This window comes from Asterias amurensis, chromosome 4 (genome assembly GCF_032118995.1).
Source record: "Asterias amurensis chromosome 4, ASM3211899v1".
NCBI classification, from domain to species: domain Eukaryota; kingdom Metazoa; phylum Echinodermata; class Asteroidea; order Forcipulatida; family Asteriidae; genus Asterias; species Asterias amurensis.
In genome coordinates this window covers 25,074,963-25,094,535 of record NC_092651.1, presented here as the reverse complement: position 1 = coordinate 25,094,535, position 19,573 = coordinate 25,074,963, and the positions used below count along the sequence as shown (strand labels likewise).

Here is a 19,573-nt window from a genome sequence, read left to right as displayed (position 1 = left end):
ATCTTTCGGAAGTTGTTCAGTGATGATCTTATAATGTTAACTTCAATGGTTGGTACTTTCTTTGTTTTGTGTTATTCGTGCTTTAGAGCAAATTCGAGGGGGGGAGGGAGAGATTGACCATATCGAACCATGCACCGGAGCATGGTCGACTATATGGTCAATTTGAGAGCTACGTCACAGTTTCTGGTTCCAAATATACGGCTCTGGTCAAGTCTAGTCACTCACCCGAACTTGTTCATACTATGCTTCTTAAAAATGGGTCGTTGAGACCGTGTTCGAATTGGCGGCTTTGTCCCTATAGGTCCATGCTGTTGCCTCTCTCCCACCCTATTTTCTGTCCTTTCCCAATCCACACTCATCTCTCATCTATTCTTCACATGTTCCTTGATGTATCCAAACCTTATGTCAGTCATCTTCATTCAGGACCAGTGCTTTAGTTGCCAATATTTAGCATGTATGCATTCATGTATTCTGTTCAGCACATTTATTTTATTTTTGTCTTATAACTATAATCTTATTTGCAATTACATGTATTGTTATTGTTCTTTGTAAATGGCCGAATAATTAATAATAATAATAATAATAGCCGCTTCAGATACGGTCATGGGGGTCCTTTTCGAAACGACTGGATTTGGCTTTGGATTCGGCTCAGGCTAGTTTGGCCCCTCGGCTGTTTTTACAATGGCGCGTGCTTTGCGTATACGCGACCAGTGTTTCAGACACGAGAACGGAGCCTCAAGCCGAATCCAAAGCCAAATCCGTAGTTTCCAAAAGGTTCATAGTATTGTCTCAAAGTCAAGCTGTGTCCCTGAAACGTCAACTTCGGCTACAGCTACGGCTTAGATCGCGCGCGTCGGCCTGTTCTTCAACACTAGCAGACGCGATGCTTCTCGCCGTAGCCTGTAGCCGAAGTCGCCGTTTCGGACACGGCCATAGCCTGGTTTTAACGAACGTTTCATCCGAAGTGCGTATACAATTAAATTAAAAATAATTTGTGAATCAACTAAGCGATTTTGACACATCAACAAGTTGTTTCCTTTATGCCTCTATTTCTTTTTCATCAAAATGTGCAAACGATAAAAACTTTCGGCTTGGAAATTTGATCATCGTCGTACATGATTAGTTAGTAAGAAACGATCATTGCTAAATTTATGTCTGAAGGCTTACCGATTATGAACTTAATAGTAAAACCGTTTTTTTTCCCGGTGAAATATTTTCAAATGAAGTTTAGTCATGATCAAGACATTTTGTCTGACAACCATAACAAAAACACGAGAGAAGATTCCGATTGTTACAACCAAAAATTAAGGAAAATTGTGCCTTGTTTTCGCTCTTTTCTCTTGCCCCTGCTTTCCCCTGCACACAATGGATTAAAGGCAGTGTACACTATTGGTAATTGTCAAAGACTAGCATTCACAGTTGGTGTGTCTCAACATATGCATAAAATAACAAACCTGTGAAAATTTGAGCTCAATCGGTCATCAAAGTTGCGAGATAATAATGAAAGAAAAAACACCAAGTTGTGTGCGTTTAATAGTTGATTTCGAGACCTCAAGTATTAAACTTGAGGTCTCGAAATCAAATTGGTGGAAAATTACTTCTTTCTCCAAAACTATGACACTTCAGAGGGAGCTGTTTCTCACAATGTTTTATACCACCAACCTCTCCCCATTACTTGTCACCAAGAAAGGTTTTATGCTAATAATTATTTTGAGTATTTACCAATAGTGTCCACTGCCTTTTAAGTCCAAAGTTTCACAGGTTTGTAACGTCACGTACATAAAGAATTGATCACACAAAACATCATTTGCAATACTATCTGCAACTACTTGGTCGGCTCTACCAATCATGTCAAGCTAGAGACGAAGCTGATGCCTTGATTTCCCAAACGGCCGATATGCTTACCGTGCAAAGCGGTGTAAAAACTGGTAACCCGACTCTCTCCGACTCAAGACCCAGCATGATGACTGCGACGTACACCATGATGCACCCGACTATCGTTATGTTATTCAGATTGGGGCTAGATAACTTGATAAACCTGAGTGGAATCATTGGTAAAACAAAAAATTTGAAATTAAAAAATATTAATCAAAGTAGTCAAACACTTTACTGTCAAAACTCTTTCTATTGAGTTGTACACGTAAAACATTTTTCGTGTTAATTTTCAATACTGTAAAAACTAAAATCGAAATACATCTAACTCTTCCCACCAAACTGAGTTATAATGATTCAATATTGACCCGGTTCAGGGTCCAACGGAGCCTGACCCATTGCTTGGTCAGGCTGACCCGAAATAGGTGTCGAAATGCCCCAGAAATGAGTCGTCAAACTAACGAGGAATTTGAGCTAGACTAGTGTCCGGTGTCCCAGTGAACTCTGTCCACCGGAGGTTTGGCCCCGTACGGGAAATGATTAACGTGGGTTTGAGAAGGGTTATTAAAAAGAGGGCGCTATCAAACAAAAGTTTGTACACAGTTTGCCATATGGGGGAGGTGGGGGGGGGGGCGGGGGGGGGGGCGACAGAATCTCCTGCCACACCGGGTCAGAATGGCTCAGACCCCAAATCATCTGCCTCACTGTCAAAACCAATAATCATCGAACTACACATGCCATTTTCTTTGCCTTGGAATTTAACAACTTATGAAGACCTTTTAATTCTTACTTTGTTTTGCGATAATTGATATTGAAGAATAAGAAGACACCGGCCAGTATTAATCCACACGCTGACAAGGCAGTGGTGGTGATGTATGCGACATAGTTAATACGAAGACGTTGATCATACACCCGTAGCTTATCAACGGGTAGGCGTCCCCCTGTAAAAATGACGAGAAATGGCAGAATGAGTTTACTGCATTTTGTGTAAAACACGTAAATTGTTCAACTCTTGGCAATCAGCAACGACGACAACAGTAGCAGCCTTTTGGGAAACTTTGTGGCAGCAGGATTACCAGGTAAATTCCATTGTTCTCGATAATCTGTCGTGCTCAGAACTACGTAAACTATGGAAACTTACCTAGTAAGTCTGCTGCCACCTAGCGTTCCAAAGTATCCCATTGATGGATGGCACATGACGTCATTGACGACCATTTTGACGAAACGTGTACGCATGCAACCATTCCATTTTTCATCATCAAATATACGCAAAGCACGCGCAATTCATTGTCAAAACAACCGCGGCACTAAGCTAGCCTAAGCCGAATCCAAAGCCGAAGTCGTGGTTTCGAAAAGGGCCATAGAGCACAAGAAGATTGACTATATCGAAGTCACAGTTTCTGGTCAAGTCTATAGTCGCCCACCCGAACTTGCTCTTTAGTAACAACCACAACAACAACAAAAACAGGAACTGCAACAGCGACAACAAAAACGTCAACAACAACGTGAATAATGACAACGACAACGACGACGACGTCGAAAACACCAACAATAAGTCTTAATTAGAGCCCTCATGACTTTTTCGTTAGGATATTCTTATTCCTCATTTGCTCATTTCCCCTTCCAGCTATCCCAATTTGTTCCTAGCAATCCGGTTTTGAAGGGTAGCCTCATCCCACACATCATTCGTTACAGTCTAAACCCCATAGGACGCAAATATATAGATCACGTGTAAATAATAAACAAAGGTGGACCCAAAACGGATCCCTGTGGAACACGCGTAGTAATTGCAAGAGCGCATGGGACTCTGTTTTTCTTTCCTGATGGAAAGGGGGACAAAGTACAATCAGGTTCAAACACAGAACTCAAACTACGATTGCGACAATAAATTATCCCTGGAGAGTTCCTCATACAAGAAAAAAAGTCAAAAAATGCTCAGCCTAATTCGGATGAAAATCTCTGAGTGTAATTTCCCTCGCGTTCCGTCAGTGTTGGTGTCCTTTTTTTAATAGTAAATCAACAGTGTGTGGTAAGGTAGTGGCGTCTATTGCCCACGTTGCAGTCTGAAAGTGGGTGTTTGTTCCATTTTCTTTCATCAAAGAAATCCACGTCTGGAGATACTGGCATATAGACCTTTATCATGCTGCCTCCATCTTGTCATGTTCCTCGTATCGAATAACGATAATGAATGCCAATAATCATTTTGCAAATAGGAACTAGACTATTTTGTTCTTTCAGCCTCGGTTTGGTAACATTGATATCAGTGGGAGAAATTCAAGATGGCTGCACCATGATAAAGGTCTAAAGTTGTGAACTTTACATCTCATGTGACAAAAAAAGTATTAAAAAATAAATCTGCAAAAGCTCCAGGGTGGTGAAAGTGCGAGCGTGGTGTCACTTAATTTTCCTGATGGTGTTTATCTGTGGCAGACTGCCTAATATTGACACCCAACGGTGTGGATTCTAACACTATCTGCTCAGGTTTAGATTTCCTACCCTACCCAAAGGTGTATGATTTGAAATAATAGCGAGGTAACAATTTTGGAACTCTTAACCGAAAATTCGAGCAGGAACGGTTACACGAGTCCAAAAATAACTCAGAAACAGAAATGCGAAGCTTTACACTTTGAAATTTGGTTTTGTGAACTTAAACAAAATAATGTGTGGTGGTTTTTGCCACATTATTATTAAAGATGTAAAATAATATTGTGTATCTCTTGGTTGTGCAAAATAATTTTTTTCAGATTTGGTTTAAAAGCAAATGTATTTCACAGGATTTGTAAGAATAATCAACATAATTGTTGAATTTTAGTCCAAAACCTTACTGGTTATAAAGCTACTGTATCTAAAGACATGCAAACAGGGCAACAATTGATTTCGGTTTTCAGCTAAAATTACTAGGACCAAGTCATTACATGGTAACAATTTGTGCATGTTTTTTTTGTTCGCTATTTGTTCCTGAAAATGTATATGCTTAGGCCTAATTTAATGCAGATTAAATTTGTTTGTCTGCAGTTTGTTTCTGTTTTATATTTGTGGTGCTTCTAATAAATACTTGTGTGAGCAATGCATTTTCTTCTTTTTGGAGATCAATAAAGCTTTCTCTTCCTATGTCTTAATTTGTATCTAAACCACATGGGAAACTGCCTGGGTAAATATAAAATAATTTAGGGTGGAACAAAGAAAAAACATTTAGTTTATATACAAACCAGCCGATTTCGTCTGCTGAATGTTGATTTTTGAAAGCGTTCTCAGTGAGACATTTTCTATATATTTTACGCAATAATTCCACCCACCGACTCAGTGTCATCAACCTCAGCAAAGCCCCAGTGAAACACCCAAATCAAATTACAGTCATCTCTCCATCTCAAAAGCTCCTTGTAAAGTAATATTTGTTCTCTTCAATCCGGATTAGTTCTGCTTCTCTCTGTTTATCCGAGCGAGTCGTTCGAGCATCACCCTCGCCGTTCATCAGAGCTTTCTGACTGCAGCTGTTGATGTTAATGAGAAGGGTAGGTTCCCTTGTGACTTGTATGTGCTCGTATGAACGTCCTTTAAAAATGGCCAGAAGTGGTGGGTATAGATAATGATGAGTGGTCGTAATTAAGTTTTAGTAACTATCATACTGATTTAAAACTCCCTGTTAACTATAGTTATTCGTGTTATTTTAATGCCCGGAAATCTCCTAAAATTGGATTTACAAATTATTATGTAATTGGGGATTTTTAAATAGACATATAAAAGGGCCTTCAGAAACTGATTTTACAATGTTTTAATGTAAGCTCTAAAGGTATTGGATGGACACTATTGGTAGTTTCTCAAAATAATGGCTAGCATCAAAACCTACTTGGTTACGAGCGATGGAGACCTGTTGATAGTATAAAATATTGTGAGAAATGGCTCCCTCTGAAGGTACGTAGCTTTTGAGGAGATAATTTTTCACTCAAATGAAAAAGACTCCAGGCCCAAAGCCATAGGTATCTAAAAGAACACACAATGTGCAACAGGGGTGTTTTTTTCTTTCATTATTTTCATGCAACTTCGATGACCAATCAGGCCAAAATTTCCATAGATTTGTACATGTATGCATATTAAAAACACCAAGGGCCAATTTCATAGAGCTGCTTAAGCAAACAATTTGCTTAAGCACGAAAATAGCTCGCTTATTTTACACATGTTACTGGCCAAAATTTCCTGCCATATATACATTGCTTATGACTAGTATTAAGGTGTTGTTTACTTAGCATTACAATTGAGTGGAGTCTTGTCCGGTAATTTGAATTTACTAAGCAATGAATTTTTTGCTTAAGCAGCTCTATGAAATTGGGCCCAAGTGAGAATACTGCTCATTGACAAAAGGTGTTCAGTGCCTTTAAACAAAAAAAAAACTAGGTTATTACGTTTGTTTGTCAATCTACCGCGATGTAACAGGTGAAATTGCTTGATCGAAGACTAAAGAGCTTTTGAGCAACTTGGCGCCCAAAGCATAAACTGTTACGAATCCGTTGCCCACAGCACGCACACTATAACCACACGTCTTTTGTTGCTGTTGCGCGGGAAAATAACACAGTAAAATAACAACCTGAGGAAACACCGCCGAAAGATGTCACTCAAGTATTCTTATTTTGTGGCGATTCAAGTACGGACACAAGAAGTTCTGCCAAATGCGTTTCCTTTTAACAACATACTTTTGTTAGATATCGTTGCTGGAGAAAAAGCTAACACTACTTCAATGGAAGAAGGTTAGATACAAGCTGCCAGTCTCCAGCTCAAATCGCTTTGAACCAATCTGTTTCTCTATAAACAATCACGAACAGTTATCGTATAACAAGCTCGATGCCAAACTAGATTCGTCTCTTCAAGGAACACGTGGCCCTCGAATTGGGCTCTTTGGGCTTTAAAAAGCGTTTGCAATAAAACGAATATGGGTGAAAAGATGTTTTAAAAGTAAAATATAATGATCCAGACACAAGTACGTTTCGCAATAACATTGTGTGTGTTTTTTATTTTTACTTCGGAAACTAGTACGGTCCACCATTTTGATAAACAAAAATGTTTGATGCCACAAAATGGCGGACCATGTTACTTCAACCCAATCATATTGGAAAAGGTTTGGACCACTTTATTTATGAAAACAGTCAGACATCAAGGCCCCCTACTCTGGAATCAGCTCACCCCAATACCTTCATTTAGAACTGTGCACAGCTTCAAAAAATACATGAAAAACCTACTTATAACCAGTATCGTCTAAAATGACACCACCTGTAACTACACGCGTACCATGATTATCCATTCCAAATTATCAAGTTTTGTAATTTCCTAAATAATGTTCTGTTAATTTTCCTTTTTGTTATCAACTCTCAATATGTATTTATGGCTGCATAGCAAACAAATTTTTTCAAAACAGTTTAATTACAAACAATCATTGTGTTATTTTTGCTGTTTGCACTATACCTTTCACCGTACCTTAATTTCAATAATCAATATTGTTATTGTTATAAACTAAAACCTATTAATTTACATTATAAAGGGTCCAGGCTCTGTACAAGCCTAGGCTTTTTCCTGGTGCCCTCCTCTTATCACTCGTTGTTCTTATTTCTTGTATGTTTCATGATTATTTATTGTGATATTTGGAAATAAAAAAACAAACAAACAAACAAACCCAAAGTAAATAGGACAGCCACGCAATTGTGAGACATGTTTGTGTGGATATTTAAAAAAAAAACATATTTCCAACCATTCATCCAGACGGGCACTTCCAACGCTTTTGACAGCCCAAAAGCCTGAAGTCGATACCATTTGAGTGAGAAAATACCACTTTTTAGTCTCAAAACTAATTTTTCAGAGGGAGCCGTTTCTGACAATGTTGTGAACAACAACTCTTCATTACTCGTTTAATGCCAAGTAATGTTTTAAGCTTACAATTATTTTGATTAATTACCAATAGTTTCCAGTGCCTTTAATGCAAACAATTATATTGAAGCCTTTACCTTTAAGTATGTCTTCGTTTGGTTACTTTAATGTTTGACCCATTCGCAAAACAAGATTGTGTTCCTATTTGTGTTGCACTATCAATAATGTGATTTGTGCTTAAAGGTCGTTTTGTTCTCACCCTCCAGCCAAGTCTCACCTGCCTTCTGTGAGATTTTGTAAGAACCATATTGCAAAAAGATGCAATTTGCACATATATTGTATTTGCAACCAACCATGTTATTGCAAATAAAGGAACGTTTAATTTACGTGCCGTATTCTCATTATATTGCGGGCGAGGCACGGCATTCATTTAATATTGAATGCGCAATGTGATATCAGCGTATCTTGTTTTACGTGACGCGGTAAAAAAAAAACCCTCCTTAGCGTTTTTAGCATATAACAAAAACACACAAGTTGAATAGATTGGTGCTAGTTTCCCCCAATATCCAGCACTAATATTTACTCATAACAAATAAGCATTGAGTTGACCCCATAGGGATCCAGACACACGAGAGTGGGGTATCTCATTTCACACAGTAATAATAAACACGTTTTTAACATACATTCGTATCCTCGTGTAATATTTCCATTACTTAAAATAAAGCAAAACAATAAAAAAAAAACCAGTGCTAAAATGAACCAGTTTTCGATGTAATTGGAGAGAGGGGATGAAATGAACCAGTTTTCGATGTTATTGGAGGGTTTCTATTACGAGTCGAGGACATGACCCCCGTGCAATGTGAAAACAACCACTTGGTGTCATTAATCGATACCTGCGATGGGTTGTCCGACTCTCTCTAGAGGGGTGTTCTATATTCGGTAAAGCAAAACGCAAAAGAAGAGAGGGAGAAATCGAAGCTGAAAAGTGAGTTGGATATAAACAGCTTGGTGTTTGAGTAAGCGATGGGTACGAGGTTAACACTTAGCTACAAGGGGAGAGTCCTCACAATTCCCCCGGGGATGGTGGAGACAGAAATGGCTTCAAGAAACAAATACCGAACGAACCCTTGAGAGGTGAATTGTTTTTGCCGCTAGCTGAATTGATGGACATACAAAAGATGTTCCTTACAGAGTTAAATAGAGTTGTTTTGTTTAAATGGACAAAAGTGTTACCGTGTTTTTAGGTCTGCTTTAAGATCTCAATTATTTGCTACCATGACAAAGAAAAGTCAGTTATGATATCATTTCAAGAATGTATTATTTCTGTACAAAAAATTAACATGAAGGTGAGAATATATGAATAATAACAACTCTAATTTTACAGCGCAATCCCCAAATATGATCATTGCGCTTCGCATACAAACATACAAAACATTTTGTATATGACGAAAATTGGCTGACCTGAATTAATTACCTCAATCCTTACGTTGTGAGTAGAACTTTGGAATTTAAAGGTCACATTTTTATGATAAACTGCAGAGTGGAGTTTTCTTCTAATTTTGTTTGGGAAATTTAACACATATTTCCTAATCCATGGTTTTGTTTACTGGTAAAAATAATTTTAATTGTTTGTTTTTCAGTCGGAAACCGACTCAGAGTGAGAGGATGAGTGGCAAATGGTAAAATCAAGCGAAGTGTTTTTCTTGATAAAATTGTCGTGGGCTTTACGAAGATAACACTTAGTCAAGTTGTTCGTTAACCATCGGTTCTTTTCAGAACAAACACAACTCAAAATAGATCTTTTCGTACGGTGTTACTGAAAACCTTTCTTAATTATACTTCCACCATACAAAAGTTGAAATCCCACTTATTTAATTTTGTTATTCTACTGACTCAGTCATGTTATCGTTGTTGATGAGCATGTGTGGACATAAACCTTTTTTCAGAACCACCCCAAGTCATTTAGAGATTGTCATTACCAGGTGTTACCGCAAAACTTTACTAAGTCGTATTTCCAACATGCAAAGTTTCAAATCCTACTGAAATATTTTGATTTTTTTTTTTTTATTATTTAATTGTTGTTTTCTTCTCACTTTACAAACATGCTGAAAAGCCTTGAAAGTAAAAGAAAATATTAAGTTGACCGATACAACACGATGTGTGGACAAAACTTGATACAACAGCTCGTCCCCACCCATCTGCAGGTGATAGTACCAACACACGGTCGAGCATCGGTTACATTTACCCCATTCACAATTTGTTATAATATATATACACCGACATTTTCTACAATCACCTGGCCGCTCTGTCCAGAAATTGCGCCGTCACTTAGCGAGTTTGCACGGCCTACGAATCGATTGAGCGTATAGACAAACCAAACTGACTCCGATGCTAAGACAACACAACGGCAGCTGGGTACTCGTGTACATTATAGGGACAGGAAGACTGAACAATTTCCCTCAGTCAACTTTAGACTGATATCAATCTGGAATTGCATTTGGCCAAACACACAAACTTGAATTGGCTATTGACAGTGCCCTTGGGAATTTAGTCAAGTATAAATTTTATCAAGAAATCGAACAAAAACACATGAGAGAAAATTGGAGGTAACGCAAACAGTTTACACACGAAAATCACTTTGGCCAATTACTACGAATTTGGAAAAGTTATCATTTGTCACATGAGACCCAAAGCAGAACTATGTGGTTCCGTATTGAGGAATATCATACATTCATCTCCACAGAATGATCCTTTTTGTTGCACCATGAGTAGTTCACCTTACTATACTCTCAGCGTTGAGGGCCCTTCCTCCAAGCTCTCAGTGAAGTTTTAAAGAGCAACACACATGAACCAAAAGCTGGATTCTCCACTCTATATCGACAACAAACCTACATATTACATGGTGTTACCGCAAACCTATCACGCAACTAGAGTTCTAGGTCTGGCTCGGTGAACGCAACGTAAAGAAAGAGCATTTTAAAGTAAAATTATCCTTACCTTCCCAGAAAACGGGTGTGAGGTCTTTTCCCTCGAAGACTAACTTTGCTTCCTCTGGGAAGTATAAACCGACTAGTTTCATCTCTCCTCCTGGAAGAAACACACACAGCAATGCAGATGAATTAGCTTAAGATACTGAATTTCCATTACCTTAAATTGATCCAAATTTATAGAATCCGACAGCTCTGTGTACATACACTCTGGGGACATTTAATTGACCTTCAATATTGGCGAAAAACACTTTGTGGACGTGTGTAAATCCACAATGGATGCGTTCGTTTAGCTTCTCTGGGTCGACCCCGGTCTGCCCCGGTACGTTCGAATAGCTTTGACGGGCTCACCCGGGTCAGCCCCCAGTGCCCTGCTTGTGGAGTGGGTCACTTGGGGTGACCTGAGGTGCATGTCGTCACCACGAGACGGCGAGTGTGATCGTTCGTTTAGCTCTTGTCAGGGGTTCACCCGAGTGAGCACTGCGGGGTCGACCCAGGGAAGCTAAACGAATTTACCCATAGTGTTTCGAGTTACCTACATTGCTTGGACCTCTTTTTGTTCTCAGGTCTACACTTGGTAAGCATTGCTTGTCCATGTTATCGACGCTGCTAAGCGTCCAATAATTATCCATATTGGACTCCAAAACATTACAAGTCCCTCACCCTGATTTTGTCGAAAGGTCGTCACTCCATAACGGTCCGGTCCCTTAAATCTCACAGGTCCCTTCAAAACAAAATGAAATGACACAAGGAGTTATGCGTTGGACATTAAAAAAAACTTAGGTCAGTAAAGTTCCCCTTTTAACCCTACCGTAGTTTGCCGAAGTCAAAAGTTTGATGATCACATTTCAAAATGGCCCTTTGACGAATTGAATGTCTGTCCCCACACATACCCTGTAACCCCCTACACCCTCACGCAGGTACAGCACTCTTATACGTTAGAGGACACCTATTGTACTTTCTGTTGTCCTGTATTGAAGCAATCCCCATTCGTTTTGTACACAAAGGACCAGTGAGGACACCTAAAAACAAAGTACCGACTAGTGAGGACCTATTGTCCCTTTTGCTAAATGTTCTCGGACGTAAGGCAATACAAACACACACATACACCCACAGCTCTTATCTGTGTTGCAGTCACTATGTGAACATTCATTTTTTCTCTATACACTTAGGAGAATCGTATTTCTCCGCACAGTATATATCACTGTGTGGATGTAGACCTCTTTTGTTCCCAGGCCCACACTTCGTATGTAGCTTAAACACCCCAACCAACAAAGGGATTAGCTGGAACCAAAAAGCGTCAAAAAACAGAGTTCTAAAATTGTTGAGAAATAGAATCTGTATTATCTATACTAACCGATACTCCCGTAAAACGTAGATCGGACACGATTTCCGTATACAGGTCCCTCATTGGTTGGTTATCATACGTGAAGCCACTCCCACGATGCCCCACGTGCATCCAACTCGAGTTCCAATTGGCTCCCTCCGTTCTATTTAAATGATCCATGGCCGACTTGATAGTGAGTGCTATTGTCCAGACGGCATCGTACGAGTGAGGGGCGTAACTACCAGCTGTGGACACGCCCCTTCGCAGCATCTCTAGCTCGAAGGCGTTGGATGTCTATGATAACAAAAAATTGGACGCAGTAAAGTTTTAAAAATCTTTTCCACCAGACTTTCAAGTATTTTGAACTTCTGTGACGAACACAATTTGTTTTTTGTTCACCCTTAAACCGATGTGTATTAAGCTGTGTATATTTTCCCTGAGTTATTTGCACACAAATCAACGGGCAAATCACTCGGGCGGGATTCGAACCCGTGACCTTTGCATTGCAGAGCAGATGTCTTACCACTTGACTACCGAGTTCGGTTGCTAAGTATTTTGAGCTTCTGAGACGCATACAGTTTGGGTTTTACCCTTAAAGGGTCTATGTACTTTTTGTAGGACAAACAACTTGATGTCCACAGATTTACATTAAACTTACACAGTTTGAAGAAAATGGTAGTAGAAAGCTTCCCTGAAAATATTACTTGCTGGGGTGCTGTAGTTTTCGAGAAATGAGTAAAACAATGTCAAGAAAATAATTTTCGTCTCAGTGATCATGAGACAAAAATTATTTTAGCATGTAAAAACACATTTTCATGACATTGTTTTACTCATTTCTCAAAAACTACAGCACCTCAGCAACTAATATTTTAAGGTACGCTTTCTACTATCATCATTTTTAAACAGTGTAAGTTTAGCGTATATCTGTGGACATTGTGTTTTGTGTTACAAAAAGTACCCAAATCCTTTAACCGATGCGTATTTAGCACTGTATGACATTTCTGGTCTTAAATGTATACAAATGTAGTGAACCTGTTTGTACGTTTCTGGCAGGCCATTTGCTTTTGTGATTTTTTTAATCAAATGTTCACTATTTCTTTTCTATTGTAAATCTTGTTAATAACTAATGTAATATTTTTAATTATTGTAAATTATGCCGCAATTCAGCGGTATGCTGCGATGGCATTTTTAAACAAATAAACCAATTTATAACTGTATGTTAAGTTTTTTCCTGAGCTTTGTGAAAAGAAAAATTCTGTGAAAAGAAAAATTCAAAGGCAATTCATTTGGGCGGGATTCGAACCCATGGAATTGGTTATGCTATGGCAGATGTCTTACCACTAGACCACAATGCTAGCCAGTCCTCTTGTAATTGATCGTTTTCTGTGTACGGACCCAGAATCTGTGACCAACTTCCACAATTATAAGAGATACCACCTCACTGCATACGTTCATGACACTCCTGAAAGCTCACCTGTTTCAGGAGGTGTATCATCAATAACGTGTCTCCTGTTTGTGCCCATACATCAGCACCTTAGAGCAAACTTTTGATTTTGGCGCTTTATAAATTTCTTTTTATTGATTGATTGATTGAATTGTCTACTAAAATAAAATGCAACTGAGCAAAATTAAGTCGGCATCTCAAAAACTACTTCGAGACGTTTTAAAAAGTGGGTCAACCATGCGGTATTGCCGGCACGTTTGTTTAATATATCGGTCAATAGCGTGTAGTGTATACTAATTATACCAAGTTCAATAATGGTAGTAATCAGAACGCGAAAATAGTTCTCAACTTACATGTTAGATGTGATACTTAATATAACTCAAATACTTTGAGTATACATCAAAACTGAAATGTGATTCTGTTTAGCGGTACACTTCTACTGTAGATTGGACGAGTTCAAAAGTGCCGTCAAATTATGGCGGAACTTTATTTAAACAGGGAAGTGTGTAGGGCCACTGGATAAACTGAGGGCAAATATAGTGGTTTATTATTATCTATACTTTGAGAAAACACAAAACTGCAATGTGATTCTATTTGAATATTGTAATAGTGTTTGGGCTATCTAATTAGAATGCTTACTGTGTACATTGGACGAGTTCAAAAGTGCCGTCAAATTATGGCGGAACTTTATTTAAACGGGGAAGTGTGTAGGGCCACAGTTGTCATAAGGAGAAACTGAGGGAAAATATAGTGGCATATTATTATATATACTTTGAGTATACACAAATCTGCATTGTGATTCTATTTGGCAAACATTTTAATAGCGTTCGGGGCTATCTAATTAGAGTGTCTACGAATTCAAAGTGCCGTCAAATTATGGCGGGAACTTTATTTCAACGCGGGAAGTGTTTGGCCACAGTTAGCCCAAGTAGAAACGGAGGGCACATATTCTTTCATATTATTATCTCAACCCTGTCATATAACGTTACAGAAATGCCTTTAAAAAAACCGGGACCCAGTGATGGGGAAAAGGCATTCACACTTTCATGGTAAAATATGGATTGGGAGCGATGGGTAGTGAATATTTGATAAGCTGTATTGAGCGAGGCGCAGCTAACTGGTGCATGAGTTGGGCTCTTAAAGAAAAATAGCAATATTCAAAAAATGTATGCCATGATTGGACTCGGTGGAAACAAAGGCCTGTGCTAACTCTGGAGAGTTTCTTAAGACGGTATTTTGTTTATGTCGAGATGGTTGTGTTTTTGTTTCATGCTGATGTTTGAGAAAAAACAGTGAGTAAACAAGGCTTGTGTGTTTATCTATACTGTTTTACAGTGAAAAAAAAAAACCCAGATGTAACAATTTTTGTTTTATATTTTGTGCTAATCTTTGCCAGTACTTAGGAGTATGCAGAAAGAACATACGTCAATTTGCATTATTTAATATGTGAGTTAATTTGAATGACATTAAACATGAATCAGCCTCGTTTACGAAAAATTGTGTTAATTTCTTCTGTATGTAATGGTTTCTTATTTTAATTAAAGACACTGGACACTATTGGTAACTGTCAAAGACAAGTCCTCTCACTTTGTGTATCTCAACATATGCATAAAATACAAACCTGTGAAAATTTAAACTCAATTGGTCGTTGAAGTTGCGAGATAATAATGAAAGAGAAAATGAAAGAGAAAAACACCCTTGTCACAAGAAGTTGTGTGCTATTCGATGGTTGATTTCGAGACCTCAAATTCTAAATCTGAGGTCTCGACATCAAATTCGTGGAAAATTACTTCTTTCTCGAAAACTATGTCACTTCAGAGGGAGCAGTTTCTCAACCTCTCCCCATTACTCGTTATCCAAGTAAGGTTTTGTGCTAATAATTATTTTGAGTAATTACCAATAGTGTCCACTGCCTGCAAGAAACCCGTGAAAAACTGGTTATGTTTAATAGACGTGGGATGCAGATAGATTCGAATCCAGACGACATGAACTCATGTACATGTAAAAACAAAAATGCTAAACTTCGTATTGATGTGCACTGATCGTAAAACATGTTGCAATGAAAGTAAACCATATTGTATTGATAGTAATCCATGGTGATTGGTGGTAAACCATGTTGTAATGATAGTAAAGCATGTTCCATTGCTGGCAAACCATGTTGTTGTGTTGATGGGAAGTCATTTTGCAAGTATAGTAAACCATGTTGCAATTATGCTGAACCATAACTGGTGAACCATTATTGGTAAACCATGTTGACTTGCATTGTTTGTAAACCATGTTTTATTGATGGGTTAACCATGTTTTATTGATGGGTAAATCATGTTTATCGATAGTAAACCGTGTTGATTGGAAGTAACCTGCCCCGTAGCACACCATTTTTTTGCTTGCTTGCTTGCTTAAGTCGAGTGATGTCCTCGAATCACGATGGTTCCCCAAGCCTTCCTGTCCCCCATTGCTGACTTGAAATCTGCTGATTCAAGTCCCGTGTCGATTTTGAGAATGTCAGTGTAAGTTAGTGCCGGTCTACCCTTTCTACATAGTTCATTTTGCAGACGATCCCCGACTAATCATTGCAATTCATCTTTTAAGTCACATTTTCGGCATCAATTTGAACTGACAAGCAAGTCCTCTTTTCCTGCAAATTCTGTCGCCTCATCATCTCAAAAGTACGCCGTACAGTTTGACCAAAACGCCTGCATTATTAAAGACAGTACTTTGCCACATCATTACAGGCAGGGAAGGGGGTGGGGTGGTTATTGAGGATATAGTTGAATTCCATCACTTACAAGACCCGAGATGGAGCTTCTGTTATCTATATTAATGTCCAAGCTATCGATGGCGAAGTAACCGGCTACCGTCTTGGCTAATTCATCGGTCGTACAATCCGTATCGTCTTCGGCACGCCACCACTCTCTCTGAAACCAACCTGGTAGTAGCCAGACGTACTTAGAGCCGTACATGTCACTCTTGTAGGCCTGGTGAGATGGATCAAAAAGCAAAATATGGATCCATAATATATACACGATAAGAACCCTGTTAGTAACAGATCGCACTGTAAGTTATCTGATTCAGTTCAACACAATTGTTAATATTCGTCAGTCCAGCCCCAAAATAGCTTTATTGTTCTGTACGAAGTCAAGACTTAACCTTCGAGCTGTAGTTATTTTCATCTTCACTGTTTTATTTGTTGAACGACTATTCCCTTTCTTGTGTTATATGTGAATTATATTTTACGACTTCCACAAAATAATTGTGTTTGAGCTAAGTGCCAAGGCAAAGGAGGCAATTCTCAGTTCTCTGGGCATTCTCAAACTAGAATAAATAATCATTTGCGTTTCAACTTAAAATCGTTTTGTTGGTGAACTGTTACAACAATGCCACCAGTATTCCTTTTGTACACAATGGAGTTGGTGATCTAAAAGTTGCTTATAAAACCTGTCATGTGTAACCAAGTCATCAAATCACCCCAAAAGCTTTTACCATACAAGTTTTCAGTATCACTTGATTAAGTTATGCAACGTGAGGGCAACGTTTTATAGAGAGCACAGACCAATTGTTCTTTCTAGAATAAGGTAACCATGCATATCGTATCACAAGTACCGTTTCTGGTTTCTTGCATTTTGATTTCTCGACAAACAACATTTCTGCTAAATAAAGTAGCTCCAAGAATCTTTCTCCAGAAGACGATCAGAGCATACTGATCGAAACGTCGAGTTGAACCCAACGGTTCTTTTCAGAACCACCCCAACTTATTAAGAGATAGTCATTACATGGTGTTACCGCAAACCTTCCCATATCGTATTTCTACCATGCAAAGTTTCAAATCCTACTTATCAAAGAATTGTGGTAGTGTAGATGTTATTTCAGTTGGCGTAAAACACAGCGCCAGTTTACTTGAAGTGGATTTTCCCTTATTCATATTTATAAAGTCATATACAAACAAATTCTTCCCCATCCGACGCAAATAACTTGACCCTGGAAAGGTACACATCTCAGTATTGTGATATACAGTATAAAGTCAATAGGACGGAACGATAAGTCTTTGTATTAAAATATTGAATGCTCCGAGGAAAACGGCATTATTGAAAAAGACTCAAGAGTCTGCCAGTGAAAATACAGCAATTTATTGATTCGTTAGACCTTTGTGTAGTTCCATAGTTCAATGAAAAGGTCTTTAACATCAGAGGAAGAAAGTGAATGACCACGAAGAGCAAGAGCAAGATGAAGGATTCCGCGGAATGCTTTGAGGGGGCTACACTCGTAAATTACCCGGATTTCTAATTCAATGATTCTTGACTCGTTTCCGGAACAGGCTGACCCGTAAACGCGTTATAGGAATGTGATTTAAACTCTGGTTCTGTGTCAGTTCGATCCGTTTTTTGTTGTCATTTTGACACAGGTCCCGATATCTGTATTGCTCATATTTGACCAAAGAATGTTACGATAAGAGTGTGCCACACTTTGAATACTCCCGGGTAAGAATTGACCCGGATTCCGGATCAATGATTCCTGACTAGGTTCCGGAACAGGATCATGACCCGGAAACGTGTTAATGTGATTTTAACCCGGATCTTGTGTAAGTTTGATCTGTTTCTTGTTTTGACCGGATTCTGGGTCATACTGACCCAGACATGGGTCAGGTTTGGAATCCGGTTCAACTTTGACCCACGAGTCTTTAGAGTTTAGTTGAAGGAACAAACTTACCTGACAGAAAACAGCCCTGGCTGTGCTCTCCTGAAAACTCCCAATTATCACACGGGCATCGAGGTCCTGCAAAAAATGTAATAACACAATAAAGATTCTGTGTATTTTGTATATTGTGCAATGCAACTTTAACCCCCACTCCCCTCTCTCTCTCTTTGTTCCATTATGCAGTCTCGCAAAATTGTAAAATAGAAATCCCGAACAAAGAATTGCACTGCCAAAACTGTTTTTTTTTTTTTTTGTGTCACATGTAGATACCAACTGGATTTTTTATTACAGGGTGTTAAATTAACCCCTATTTATGCCAAAATTGTAACACTGGTTTTGTATAATACCTTACAAATCATATGACGTTAATTTGGATTCTCTCTTCAGTATCTACATGTATATGTGAAAACACCATGGTGTCGAATTTCGACACCCCTGTTTTTAAATTGTACCTTCACTCTGATCCCATAGTCCCAAACCACGGGTCTGCTTTCAACCGTGTCCAATTATTCAACGAGACCTATTGTCACTTTAAGTAAGATTTGAAACTTTGCGTGGTGGAAATACAATATGGAAAGGTAAGCGGTAACACCATATAATGACCATCTCTAATGAGTTGGTTCTGAAAAGAACCGTTGGTTTCAACTCCGGTTGGTAGTCACTTTGTTTCCTCATCAAGGAATGATAATAGAACTAAACTAGGTTGTGCTGAATTCTGACCCCTTGAAGTTTGGGAGTAACCTCCTCACACAATACATCACCAGTTCAATGCTTCTGAATTCAGGATGAAGAAATTGATTCTCCGACTACAAACAGTTTCATTTAACATTCCCCTCTGACAGCATATTGCGGTCAGGGATCCAGACCTATGTTGTTTGCGTTCCCGGTCTGAGTCTAAAACATCCGCTAACCAAAGCCAACATTGCATGCGACTTTCTTAATAGGTTTTACTTTTCTCTTTTAAATCCACACCCGTAAAAAATGTTTCCATGCATTGCACTTAAGAACACTCAGAATTGACATGATAACGTTCAGACACATTTGAATCGATCGAGCTAATGTGCTTACTAACCCGAACCAAAATTGCACTCTCGAGTCATTCAATGTGATGAATTGCCTAAGATGAAAGTACCGGGTAAAAAAAGGAAAATTGCTTGCAAGTAAACGATTGACTCCAGGAGTATGTTGGCCCTTGAGTTTGTACTTAATTTTCCGTCGATGTCCTGGCAAGATTTGTAATCATTTGAGCGTCAATGACAGCAGATCGGTTATTCACCGTGCACAGGAACTACTCTCTCCCGGGCTACACAGTGCTTCTCTACGGCGTGATAAGATCTTACGGAGATACCACGCAACCTTTTTGTTAAAGCCATTGGACACTTTTGGTAAACAGTATTG

The 19,573-nt window shown here is 38.8% G+C and overlaps 1 protein-coding gene across 1 annotated transcript in view; it reads right to left on the bottom strand.

The window, feature by feature from the left end:
* The window catches only part of LOC139936123 (gamma-aminobutyric acid type B receptor subunit 2-like), a 104,190-nt gene that overhangs the window by 13,594 nt on the left and 71,023 nt on the right, over positions 1-19,573 (bottom strand). The window contains exons 5-11 of the mRNA XM_071930855.1: positions 18,188-18,253; positions 16,270-16,458; positions 12,070-12,333; positions 11,376-11,436; positions 10,723-10,812; positions 2,663-2,813; positions 1,906-2,038 (exon numbers count right to left, since the gene is read on the bottom strand). Of these exons, the coding sequence (XP_071786956.1) occupies positions 1,906-2,038; positions 2,663-2,813; positions 10,723-10,812; positions 11,376-11,436; positions 12,070-12,333; positions 16,270-16,458; positions 18,188-18,253 (954 nt within the window). The remainder of the gene's footprint in view (positions 1-1,905; positions 2,039-2,662; positions 2,814-10,722; positions 10,813-11,375; positions 11,437-12,069; positions 12,334-16,269; positions 16,459-18,187; positions 18,254-19,573) is intronic.